General features: G+C 33.3%; 2 protein-coding genes across 4 annotated transcripts; one reads left to right on the top strand and one right to left on the bottom strand.

The window, feature by feature from the left end:
• The first annotated feature begins 5,892 nt into the window (after nucleotides 1-5,892).
• LOC108908261 (actin, muscle-like) lies at nucleotides 5,893-8,904 on the top strand. Of its 3 annotated transcripts, none has more exons than XM_018712237.1 (3): nucleotides 5,893-5,950; nucleotides 6,753-7,704; nucleotides 8,106-8,904. In XM_018712237.1, exons 2-3 carry the CDS (start codon nucleotides 6,780-6,782, stop codon nucleotides 8,309-8,311), a joined length of 1,131 nt encoding a protein of 376 aa, XP_018567753.1. In that variant the 5' UTR covers nucleotides 5,893-5,950; nucleotides 6,753-6,779; the 3' UTR covers nucleotides 8,312-8,904. The 3 variants fall into 3 exon arrangements, with proteins under 3 accessions (XP_018567753.1, XP_018567752.1, XP_018567750.1); XM_018712236.2 differs by having other exon boundaries at nucleotides 5,915-6,058; nucleotides 6,756-7,704; XM_018712234.2 differs by having other exon boundaries at nucleotides 5,915-6,058.
• Nucleotides 8,905-9,733: 829 nt separating this feature from the next.
• LOC108908253 lies at nucleotides 9,734-10,757 on the bottom strand. Its single transcript, XM_018712222.1, has 3 exons — nucleotides 10,613-10,757; nucleotides 10,186-10,303; nucleotides 9,734-9,920 (listed from the first exon to the last, which is right to left on the bottom strand). Exons 1-3 carry the CDS (start codon nucleotides 10,695-10,697, stop codon nucleotides 9,827-9,829), a joined length of 297 nt encoding a protein of 98 aa, XP_018567738.1. The 5' UTR covers nucleotides 10,698-10,757; the 3' UTR covers nucleotides 9,734-9,826.
• Nucleotides 10,758-13,184: the final 2,427 nt, after the last annotated feature.

Genomic DNA, 13,184 nt, shown 5'->3' with positions numbered 1-13,184 from the left:
TCGATGTTGTCTTTTTAAATTTTAACGTAATTTGCCAAATCTTGTTGGAATTTATGAAGAATTATTGTGAAAACTTTTTAATATACTTTAAAATTTGCCACTCTTAATTCTTATCGTTGCCGAGTAATCCGACATCAAACTAGACTGAATTTAATAATGCTTCTACCATAAAGGTTTTCATGTGTGACTTCCTCGAAAAACAATAAATTCTGACACTAACGATTTTTATATATTTTGAAAATCGCTTAATATATTAGTTGCAATCTTTCGTAGGTTTTGTGATTGAACTAGTCGCTCAATTTTATAGATAATATTTATTTATGGCATTTCCGTGCGGTTTATTTTTTCAATGCACTAAAAGTTTGTAAAATAACCCAGAAATGCAATAAATAACGATTTTCTTTAAATATATTTTGATATTAATATTATTACTACTAAGTGTATTTCAAGTTAGATGTATATCTGTATATTAGTGTACAAATTTTCAGATTTATTTCACTTCATTAAATGCCTATAGAAAAGTCCTGTCCTTTTATTATAGATGTAACAATTTTAAATAAATTATGAGAAATTGAACAACTCGTTTTATCTCCACCTCTTCCAGTTCCTACCTTACTGAGTAATGTTTAAAAGTTTACAAATCAACCAACAGATGGCGCTAGCTCTGAGTGAAAAAATGAACTGATGGATCAAGTCACCTTAATGCAATTTTGTTTTCTTAAAAAGAACCTTTGAAGAATTTTTTTGTTTCAATTTTTTGAAGCAAATTAGATATCGAAAAATTTTAATTAAAAAAAACTAAATTCAAACGAATAAGCTCGATAGTAAAAATGTTAAATGATAAGCTTAAAAATGGCATATGGTGACTCGGAAATAATCTAAAAAAATGTAAGTATGTATGTATACAGGGTGTTGTGAAAATTGCGTCCACCTTTTTTGTTGTAAATATCATATATAATTTACAAGCTATTAATATCACTGGTTCGTTAAAAAAAAAGTGGAGCCTATATTTCGGTAAAGCTACTTTCTATTTCCTTTGTGATATACGTGTAGATCCTACACCTTTTATTCTTGCATTGCTTTTGGTATCTTGAATAACAAACAAAGAAAAAGGAGGGGGATGGGGGTCAATTTTAGCGAGACCACTCTGTACAATTAGTCTAAATAAACATGAATTTGTCAAAATTAGACAAGTGTATCTTTTTTGGTCCTTAACAGTCTAGAGATTATTTATCAAAATTTTTAGTTGGGGTTGACATGGTGATAGTTACCCCCCAAAAGTACCCTCTGTCTATACGATATGTAGGATTTGAAAATAACATATCAACTAGTGTCTTGAAGTTTAAAATATTGCAAAAAATTATGCAGGAAACTAAAGCAATTTATTTTCGAAGGAAGCTGTCTCTGAATTATGGTCCCATTCCTTTCCCGACATTCTGTATAAAATTACGCTTAAGTACTTTCAAAATGCAAACATGTAACTTGTAATTAATTTAAAAATACTAAATTTAAGAGAATCTAAAATCTTCAGTAACTTAAAAATTCAATCATTTCAAGGATTCAAGGGGACAATAAATATTTAGACTTTACTTTTTAAACATTACAGAAATACAGAAAACTTACCCAATATGGCAGTTACAGTGGCGTACGCTGCATTGACCCTTGGGGGGGGATATAATAAAAAATATATTAATGAATAAGGTTATTTTATATTAATTTCAAACATTATAAAATAAAATCTATGCGTCTTGGCTATCACCTGCATATAAACCTGAGTTCATGGGGGGGGATATATCCCCCTTATCCCCCCCCCCCGACCGTACGCCACTGGGCAGTTAAGCTAGATTTGTGTTTGTATATTTATTTTACCCATTTGTGTGGCAGGACTAATCCATTTATTTTAGTTCCTCCCTTGAAACTATTAAAGAATACTCAAGGTCAACCTTTGTGTATAAAGAAAACGGTATCTCTTGGGAGATTTTTTGGGGACAAGAGTTGCTATTTGTAGGATGTACATGTGCCTATTGTCATCATAACTGAAAATACATATTTAAAAAAGTACATAAATATTTTACGACGATCTTCACTCTTGGTCCATTTAAAACGTGTACATTGTCAATGAAGAAGAATCAGTAGGTACCAAATATAAATCTATTAAAAATAAATCCGAACACGTGCACGTGTACAGCTACACGTGAATGTACTGAAATGTGGAATTGTGAAAGGAAAGGCGCGGATAATTATAGCCCACGGTTTATGATTATGCTTTGACGCCTCAACGAAATTTATTTTTGTTTCTCTGTAAAATGCGTTGGTGTGTAGCGTAGGAAAGCCCGACTTTCATTTTCACGATTCTGTTTAAATATTTTTAGCATTGTTCAGACGATGTTACGAAATGTTTACGAATTTTTCCCGGTATTCATCAGTAGTGGCCAGATATAGAAGCGCAGGTGCGGTCACTATGCACATTTATTTGTCCCTGAATGGCATATGAAAAGATTTTGTTTATCAATGAAATTGCCTGAGAATGCACTTCAATTCAGTTTAATTTTTTTTCCGCAGTAGGAAACGCTATTAGCTTTGTTCCTAGAGCAATCGAAAACGGTGAATTTTTAACCTAATTAAGCATTATATCGGAATGCGCATGCGTCTAACTTTTGGAAAATGGTTTGGATTACTCTAGGAACAAAGCTATTGTGATAAATTTAACAATTGTATCGATATTAACCTCATTTAAAAGACAATCGCAGCTAGTCACATTTTTTTTATCTCTACGAGAAGGTAACAAGATTCAGAAAGTTATGTTCCGCAAGAATCCGGAACATTTTATTTTTATTGAAAAAAAATCGGATAACGTCATCACGCACAACAGTTGATCGAGCAAGAGAAGATAGAAAATTATCATTTCGGTAATAATAATAATTAATGTTTTAAATACATCCTCCCACAAGGTATCTATATTATAGTCTAAAATGTAAGATACTGAATGATTTGGCAGCAATGGGAGTGACACCGATATAGAATAGGTAGGTACATTGTACTCTGCGTTAAGTCAAGTATCTAATTTTATTTTCATTGCACAGATACGAGTAAATGAATAAAAATAAAATGAAATAAGAAGACACAATCATAAAGATCAGATTCTATGAGGTTAAAGTTAACTTACATCATAAAAGCGGTTGTTAATGAACACATTTTTTAATAGTTATCAATATTCTGAACTTGAACACTGTACAACACTAACTATTTAAGGCATTGTGAAGTTAAACCGGGCCCCATATTCTTTAAATAGTGTTTTCCGCAAAGACAAATAATTTCAAACATTTAATAACTGAATAATCTAAAGCTTATCAAATAATAGGAATGTTATGTCATGCCATCTGGTTATTTTCAAAGACGCCGCAGTAAAACGAATAAACAGGAAAAAAAAACGATCAAACCATCAAGGTTTTAGGTACTGAAATCTTCGAAAATACTAACTTTTTTATATATAATTCCACATGTAAATATTCTTATAACATTTACTTGCTTAGTCCTACATATAAAATTGTTTACTTTTATTTATAAGTACGTGAAAATAATTCTTAAAATGTGGGGTTAGAATAACAGCAAACGTATGTTTTACAAACGCTTTTTTTTAGTTATTATTTTATTTGAGTAAATTTAAATGGTAACAATGAATAAACAAAACATCAAGGATTTTATTTTTGTGCTTACTTTTGTTCTACACGTTTTACTTTCAAAGATTTCAGTATCTAAAAACGTCAGAAATTTTACTATTTCTCGGCCGGGAATATGGCCACCTTAAATTTCTGTATTGCACAAAAACCTCTAGAAGCCGCAAACTGCACAGTGCACATTTAGAAGAAATTCTTGTAAAACTACTCGTTCCTTTTTTTCTGTAAGCCAGAATAATATATTAAAAATATATGATGAGTTGATGAGATTTACAGTATGTGGATTTGTTTTTTACTTTATTTATTGCAAACACAAAATAATAGTATTATGTGCAGGCAAATTAAAGAATCGTCACAAATTATAATATATCATGAAAAATGCCATTACCTAACTATCATCCTTTTGCTATCAACTTTTCCTGTAGACTTTAAGGAAAAGTAATGACTACAACATTGATTTATTTCAATCCTGCAACAGCAATTACATGACATGTCATATTTACGTAACAGCATTCACATTAAGTATGTGTGTTGTGTGAATAATTACCGAAAAAGGACACACTTTATATTTAGCCCATACTCGACACTTTTAAAAAATGCCAGAGGCGGCAGCCTACCCGCCACCATTGGTCTATCTGCTATTAATAAAACGATAATGCACATAAATGCACGTTTGGCACTCTCCTGCGGGGCGACATATGCAGGGTCGGCTCAAGTCATCCGTTAAAGATGTCATTTCTGATAGCGTCGAGTTTTTTATTTGAACAACTTACTTTTACTTACTTTTACCAAAGCAGCTGAAGAAGCACAAAAGTTTTTGTTGGATATGGTAAATGCGGTAAAAGGGCCACGTTTTTTTACAATCCTCTAACCCCTTTAATTCCTATACATACCTATGTACGTTCACCACGAGAAACAGCACTGTATTTTGTTTTGAAGAGCACATGTTTACAAAATCGATCAAGTCGACGGGTGCATTCCAGAAATTGAGATTAACAAAAGCGTAAAACGATTTTTCTGCTCAGAACTTGAGTTTGACACTTCGGTGCATAAATAAGGCGGCGAAGTAGCTTGAGCTGCGGGGTTTCCATCATATACTGTCGTTTCGTTCGTTAATCTGACGCATATGATTTCCTATAACGGATCGGTAATCACTACATCTAAAAAAATTTAAAAATCGTTCGACCTGTGTCTACCAAGTTAATAAGTTTTACGAGCAGTGAAAAATATCGCATCTACGAGACGATTTAGTTGGCCTGTAGTTCCAATTAGTAAACAATTCTATTGAAAGTCAAGACCCTTACAGCTGTGTCATACTGGGCATTTCTATCACGTAACCTTGAATTTTAATAGGCTCGATCATCGTAATAGATTGCTCTGTCCTAAAATTACATCAACCCTGTAGAGAACTTTTTGTTTGTTTAATAACTCTTTACGACACAAGAGCTCAAGTTGTTAAAAAACATTGGCATGGAAATATATCAATCTAATAATATAAATTAAAAGTAATATTTATTAACGTCAATACAAATGGCATAGCAGCTATATGTAAAAATATTCGAATTAAATAAGAGACTACTAATATATTAAATGTCGAAAGTATCACGGGTGTTATAGAATAATAATGTCAGTTTGCGAAATGAACTCATCTAAAATTGTTAAATATCAAGACGTATCCCACCTCGTAACCCTTGATTGTTGTTCTGTCATTTGCTGTATTAAATTATTACATCTATCGACAAGTAGAAATATGCTTTTTTTTAAATTCAGCTTTAATCCCCACCACTACTACTACTACTACTATTACTACTAGATTATTATTAGTATTTTATTAGCCAAATGAACATAAAAGTTAAATAAATCTTAATACCTACATATTTATATTTCTTTTACCAAATATCATTTTAAATTCATTTGTTACCCCTAGAAATAAATTTGCGCTACTTAGTAACCTTCTTATTCTTCCGTTTCATGTTCGGTGTCCTACTATGGTAAATAATTACCCGGATTTCTTCTCTGAAGACGGCCACTTTGAACCGGCCCTGGACGTGCACCTTGCCACCGTCCGAGATTCCTCCCGTGACATCACCGGCCTGCCTTATATGGTCGACGCGGACGACATGCGTCGCGGCGACCCTCTAGCCATAAATGGGCGCTGACGCGTTATTTTTAAGTAATCGCGGCGTTCCCTATAAAAACGACGCCGTCCGTTGGCACGCCACTCGCTTCCCAGCTAGCCCAGTGCCGAGTCACTCTATCTTTCAGTCTTTGAGGTTGGTATCAGCGTGAGGGTGAGGTGTTGTGTATGTGCCGTGGCAACCGTGCACGTTGCGTACAGCCGTTTTGTCTGTTAGTGGTCGAATTGACTAGAATTGTGTTAGGTAATGCTTTAAACAAATTATTTTTGTAGTATAATTCATAAAGTACAAAAGAAAAATATTGGTCGAAAATTTTTTATCAGTTTTTAACATAATTAGCCTCGCAACTTACAATAGAAATAAATTAAATTAAAATGCCTATTATCACCAGGAGTATTGTTTCAAAATTTAACTTACTTTAAATTCATATTTTGTTAATTTGTCCCTAATTAGTATTTTATTTCTCTAAAATTCTATCTTACCTGTAAGTAAAAACATTTTTATAACATATCGAAGTGACAAAATAAATTAAATTAAAAGAAATTAATTTAATCCGGAATTAAAAGAGATATATTGTTTTCAGTTTAAAATTTTTGTATCATTTTCAAAAATAGAATAGGGATTGAATTTACAAATTCATTTTCAAATTAATCATAACAATTTAGTCAGTATGAGTTTAATTTATTTATGGTTTAAATAAACAATAAATTAATTTATGAATTATGACAATTATACTTATGTAATGTCCTACTTGTCTGATATTTTGCAATAATCGTCCAAAGTTGAGACATTTAGTGCGTTATGATTGTTAAGTAAATATCATGTAACTACTTAAAAAAATCGATCTATAGGACATTAAATGTTGAAGTTACCACGGGCGTCATAGGATAATAACGCCCTAAATATTTAAATTACTATAATGTGATTTTCTTCACAGCAGCGGTAACCAGCCAAACCAACCACAATGTGTGACGACGATGTAGCTGCTCTTGTAGTAGACAACGGCTCCGGCATGTGTAAGGCCGGATTCGCGGGAGACGACGCCCCGCGTGCCGTCTTTCCCTCTATCGTAGGTCGCCCTAGGCACCAGGGCGTCATGGTGGGCATGGGTCAGAAGGACTCCTACGTAGGAGACGAGGCACAGAGCAAGAGAGGTATCCTCACATTGAAATACCCCATCGAGCACGGCATCATCACCAACTGGGACGATATGGAGAAGATCTGGCACCACACCTTCTACAATGAACTCCGCGTGGCCCCGGAAGAACACCCGATCCTCCTCACCGAAGCTCCCCTCAACCCCAAGGCTAACAGGGAGAAGATGACCCAGATCATGTTCGAGACCTTCAACACACCTGCCATGTACGTGGCCATCCAAGCCGTACTTTCCCTGTACGCCTCCGGTCGTACCACCGGTATCGTATTGGACTCTGGAGACGGCGTATCTCACACGGTACCAATCTATGAAGGTTACGCTCTACCCCACGCCATCCTTCGTCTGGACTTGGCTGGCCGCGACTTGACCGACTATCTCATGAAGATACTCACAGAAAGAGGTTATTCCTTCACCACGACAGCTGAGAGGGAAATCGTCCGCGACATAAAGGAGAAGCTCTGCTATGTGGCTCTCGACTTTGAACAAGAAATGGCGACGGCGGCCAACTCCACCTCTCTGGAGAAGAGCTACGAACTTCCCGATGGACAGGTCATCACCATCGGCAACGAAAGATTCCGCTGCCCCGAGGCCCTCTTCCAGCCTTCCTTCTTGGGTATGGAATCCTGCGGTATCCACGAGACCGTCTACAACTCCATCATGAAGTGTGACGTTGATATCCGTAAGGATCTGTACGCCAACACTGTGCTCTCTGGTGGTACCACCATGTATCCTGGTAAGTACTGGGTTTTGACTTTCCTAATTATTATTTTCTATTACATTTTACTTACATCGATTCATATATTTAAAACGGAAAGACAATTTTATGAATGAAATTCCTAACGGTTCGTTGGCATGGAAAATATTCGGTTAAAGCAACATAACTGTAAATATTGATTTGGACGGGAGCCAGAGCCTTCCTAAAAATATTGCAAGGTTGGAATGCAGTTCATATTTTGACAGTTTGCCAGGTATTTTTTATCAAGATCAAGGTTAAACATTCCTTGAAGGTTTAGAAGCTTTACGTCAGCTATTTTCGAACGTCGATGTCTTTCGCTTGAGGTGTATATCAGTGTCCATAGTAATACCTGTGTCTGCAATACTTTGTGGTGTAATAACATGATTTCCCTCTTTCAGGTATTGCCGATCGTATGCAAAAGGAAATCACCGCCCTCGCTCCATCGACCATCAAGATCAAGATTATCGCTCCCCCAGAAAGGAAGTACTCCGTATGGATCGGTGGATCCATCCTGGCCTCCCTCTCCACCTTCCAGCAGATGTGGATCTCCAAACAGGAGTATGACGAGTCCGGACCTGGAATCGTCCACCGCAAGTGTTTCTAAGCGTGTAGGAACTGTCCCCATTGACTGTTATAACATTTCGGGCGTTTATTATATAACACCTAAGGCTCTTCGGTCTATTTTAGCAAGGTATCGCATGTTGGTCACCTTTGACATATAAACAATCAAATAACACAGCGCATAGATGGCGCTAGTAACTGAGTTGCAGTTATATAATAAACGTTTACCTTTTTCTTTGCTACTACTTTTGTGGAGCACTGCCATAAGACTTTTATTGCCAATCTTTGTGAATACGTAATGTATATTTATTATTATTATTATTGTATTATAATACCGTCGCACCGGAAATCGTACTTAAAAAAAGTTTATTTTATTTTAAAAGTACTAACTTTACTAAATAGTGGTAATGAGTATTAGTGTTAGAGACTTAATATCGGAACTAAAACAAATTTCATTTATTGAATATAGGATACATTCCTGTCATTGTTTTATGGAACAGTGTACGTCTATTAACACACGTGTCGTAAGACAGGAATAAAGACAAATATAAGATGTATATTTTGTTTCGTGCGATTTCTTCTGCAAAATTTATTCTCTAGTGAAAATACAAATTATTAAATAAAATTTTGTTAGTAGTTCTGTGTATTTTTTCCCACTTTTAAAAGAGAAACTCGAACATTTCTTAGATAGTAGTTCACAATTATTGAGAATAATTAATTAAATTCTGAAACTTAAAAATAAATCTCAAGAATGGCTTTCTGTAAGCGATTTTCTCAAGGGACAATATTTTTTTTTAAATAAAACATTTTCAATGTTGCTGCCAGTTTTAACAAAATACGACCATTGTAAAAGTTTTGACCGCTAAAAGGGAGAGGTAACCGGAGAAAACTATCACCCAGTACATCGATTTGACTAAAGCTTTAAGAAATAATACGCCATAATAGTCCAAATAAATGTGCCAAATTTTAACGCGATCGGTAAAAGCGTTATGAAGTTACTAATTAAATTATTTTTATTATTGGCTACTTTGAAGGCCTGTAACTCAAAAAGCAAAAAGTTTTTATTTATTTATTTTTTTTGTAGATCGTATTTATTTATCGTCGTCAATTTGCAGTCAAACGTTGTCGGTGAAATTTCAAACACCCTGTATTACATAAATTTTAGGGAATTAAACTGCAATAATCCTATTATATGTTGAAAGTATCCACCATTAAACACCTTAATTTTTCTCTTCTTCAACTGATAAACAAGTTCAAATATATCGTCGATCGACATAGCATAGGTATAAAGTTTTTTAAATCTTCAAACGAAGAAATCTAGGGGGTTTAAGTCCGGTAACCTAGGGGCAATGTTTAGTTAAATTGATCTGCGCCATTTTCAGCAGCATTATCATCAGTATAAGATAAACTAAATTTTATATTCAACACAGAATTCGTAAATCAAGTCAAATAAAATGATGCAATATTTGAAAAAAAAGGCAATTTTTGTTAATATTTAATTAGATGTTATAAATTATTGTTACACAACTAAATAGTCTATTATTCTAAATGGACGATATTATTCGCAAGATTTTGCTTTATGACAACAATCTGGGTATGGTTTGGATAGATCCCCTGGTATAGATCCACAAGGTGCTGCGATAAGTCCGCATCTAAAATAATCACAGGTATAAATATTGCATAGAATTAACAACATAATTTCAATTTAAAATCTACAATAATCTTAAGGAAGAAAAATTAAAAGTGTAATTTTGCTGATACATTACATCAATTAAAATAATTTACATATTTTTATTTACTTCTAAATTTCAATGAGCCAAATAATACAATTATTTTATTTAGTTTAATGTACCAGTTGAATTTAATGTTTTGCTTATGTCCTCTGTTTTGGAAAAACTATTAAAAATAAAAACTTACGATGCTAGTGATATTGTCCCATCGTCGCTACAAAATGCCCTCACACAATTCTCAAGTGTTTTTTCGTCTCCATAATTCATCTGGCCAAATTCGTCTGAGTAGCAATGACCTGGATGATCTTAAAATTTAAATAATAATTTAATTACAGACTCTTTTAATGCTTTTAAGTACGATCCTTTATTTAAGAAAGTGGAATAAATTATCTCATTGCTAAAGAAAGCTCCAAAATTGAAGTAAATATTTTTTAGCCTTTAGACAAACAAATTTGTACCAACAAATCGTGTAAATCAACTGTTTAGGTAAATTCAAAATATATTAAAACACAGGGGTGCATCTATAAATATGAAATTGATGATGGTAAACCCCAAAAGCAATACTTTGCTTAGGTAATCAGATTTTATTATATTTTTTCAAAATACATACGTACCCGGATCTGCTAGTTGAATTGCCACAGCTCCATAAACTGCCGATAAAACTGTAAGAAATGCACAAGCAAACAACAAGAACTTCATGACGGATTTGAATGTTATATACCTGCGGCAGCTGATCAACGAATAACAAAAAAGTGGTCGTATCTCGCGCTATAAATAGGTAAGTATAAGCATTCAATTTTTCAAGTAATTTAATCTTACCGAATAACCGATTGTTTCTGTGAAATACCTATGACCTCAGAAAATGAGTTTTATAAACATTCATATTTGTACATTTTGTAGATGAGACAGATCTACATATCCTGAAATGGAAATGTGTCGATACCCAGTCACGGGAAAATCTCTGTGCTTCAGAAAACACAATTAGTTATATAATTTCTATGTGAAATGTTAATAATTAATAGTAAAATCATTACACTAATTCTTTTTTCTTTTTGTATACTGCATCTGTAAGAATTTTGTTCATAAGTCAAATTGTGTGTATTTCCCCATATTTCGAAATTTCGTTGCACAGGGTTCTTTTTCAAATAAATCGAATGTGCAATATCATTATTAAAAAAAAAACAGTATATAGTTTCTCGATGCGCTTACCGTGTAAACAATAAAAATTAATGATATATTGTTTTTCTTAATTTAATACACAGGTAAGTAAATTATATTCTTATTATACTTACAGACGTAAAAGTATATTGTTATTAATTGCTTAATACTTCTGTGGACAATTATTGTATACAAAAACAGTATATTTCTAGAAAACGATAATAGAAAAAATATTGTATACAACAGGTGTGTAAAGAAGCATTTTTTCACTTATGGATCTGACAAAAGGGGGAATGTACACAGCCTCTCTTTTTCTAACCATACCAATTTGATAATTAATAACAAGATTATTTTAAAACGAATTTATTTATGTCCTTACATTACATCATGAAAGTACACGATTGATGTATTTTCTTATTATTTTTTTAAAAGGGTAAAGGTTTGGGACAACAGTGTGGGTAAATCTGGGACAGATCTATCGGTGTTACTCCGCAAGGAGCAACAATGGCTCCACATTGCAATAATCATTACAGTTATGGAAAATGCGGTTAAATATAATAAATGGTCTAGAAGCCAGATAGGGTTCCGTGGCCAATCACAGTGCCACGGCTGTAAACAACTTATTCGTAAGTATTTTGACCTCTTGAATACAAAAAACTTGATCGCAAATCCTAAAAGTGGTCAGTTTAATTGTTATTAACAATTTAAATGTTTAAATAGCTGTAAAAAGTTTATTTGTATAGCTAGTACAATATTTTATACGTTAATAGTTACGTTTTCTCATAACAATCATTTTATATTTTTTTGAAAATTAAAAAAGATTAACTTTAACCAAAGTTATTGCACCAATTTTACCATTTCTCTGGTTCTATTGGACGGATTGAGACGCACGGCTTCTCATTTTAAAGCTTGAACTTTATTTTACAAGATAAATAAGTTCCATTTATTAATTTATTTATTTAACAATTTATGGCAGCTTAGAAAGTTGTGAAATTTCAACGAAAATGCTGTTTTATTTGCTTATAAGGCTTTCTTTAATATTCAACTTCGATGAAAAGCCAAAAAAGTTACCGGATATTGTTCCTCGCATTATAATAATCATTTCATGCCTTAGTGTTTCTTTATCAAAACCCGTGAAAAGACGCGCGTACGTAGCTATAAAAATAAACTTTGTACAGCCATTTAAACATTTAATTTGTTAATAACAATTAAACTGACCACTTTCAGGCTTTGCGACCAAGTTTTTTGGATTTAGGAAGTCAAAATACATATGAGTAAGTTGTTTGCAGCCGTGGCACTCCGATTGGCTATGGAACCCTATCTGGCTCCTAGACTATAAATAGCAACTAAATTTGCTGCCACATTTGGTATAGCCGACTTGAAAAAGGGTTTAAAGAATAAACCTAAAAAAAACTTTTTTCTATAAAGAGATATATCTTCGAAGCTTTTCAATCCTATCCTTTATCCGAGATTATATTTTAAATTACTAGTAGCTGTTTTCCAAGTTAATAGCTTAAGCAGTTTAGCTCGGAAACTTTTTATCGCGAACGTGAATATCGAGGTGAAATTTTAAATTTGTGACAGCTGTTTTTTAAGTTAATAGCTTGTTTTAAAAGTTGGTGATATCCCAAAATATTATTACACTAATGACATAATTAGGAATATTGAGAGTTGACATTTGTTTTCAAGGCTCGTGGTTATTTTGTTACAGCGATATCTTCAAAAGTTTGACCTCTATTCAGAAAAGATTAGATCTGTTTATTGTTATTAAAAATATTGATATTTGAGTGCTCCAACATTTAAATTATATAAACTTTAAATGAAAAAAGGTCAACATGTGGAAGTTAATATTAAAAATTTATTTTAAGACGTTACAACCGCATACAAGATGAATTTTGCTTCCCCAATTCCCCATAATCTAGACATCCCTATAACAAAAATAATTCAAAATGATTTATCTACTTACCTGGATCGGGGCCACAGAATTACAAAATTCATCGAACTGTCTACAAAAATGTGAAAAACGCA

The sequence above is a fragment of the Anoplophora glabripennis genome, unplaced genomic scaffold, assembly GCF_000390285.2.
Source record: "Anoplophora glabripennis isolate ALB-LARVAE unplaced genomic scaffold, Agla_2.0 scaffold18, whole genome shotgun sequence".
In the NCBI taxonomy this organism is placed as follows: Eukaryota; Metazoa; Arthropoda; class Insecta; order Coleoptera; family Cerambycidae; genus Anoplophora; species Anoplophora glabripennis.
Note: the sequence above shows the minus strand (reverse complement) of the source record. Positions and strands in the feature narration are given on the sequence as shown.

Excerpts from the sequence above, each read along its gene's own strand:
- LOC108908253 (XM_018712222.1), bottom strand. The coding sequence starts at position 10,697 with ATGAAGTTCTTGTTGTTTGCTTGTGCATTTCTTACAGTTTTATCGGCA. Across the intron at positions 10,304-10,612 it reads AATTCAACTAGCAGATCCGG|ATCATCCAGGTCATTGCTAC; the intron begins GTACGTATGTAT and ends TTAAATTTTAAG. Across the intron at positions 9,921-10,185 it reads GGGACAATATCACTAGCATC|ATGCGGACTTATCGCAGCAC; the intron begins GTAAGTTTTTAT and ends TGATTATTTTAG.
- LOC108908261 (XM_018712237.1), top strand. The coding sequence starts at position 6,780 with ATGTGTGACGACGATGTAGCTGCTCTTGTAGTAGACAACGGCTCCGGC. Across the intron at positions 7,705-8,105 it reads TGGTACCACCATGTATCCTG|GTATTGCCGATCGTATGCAA; the intron begins GTAAGTACTGGG and ends TCCCTCTTTCAG.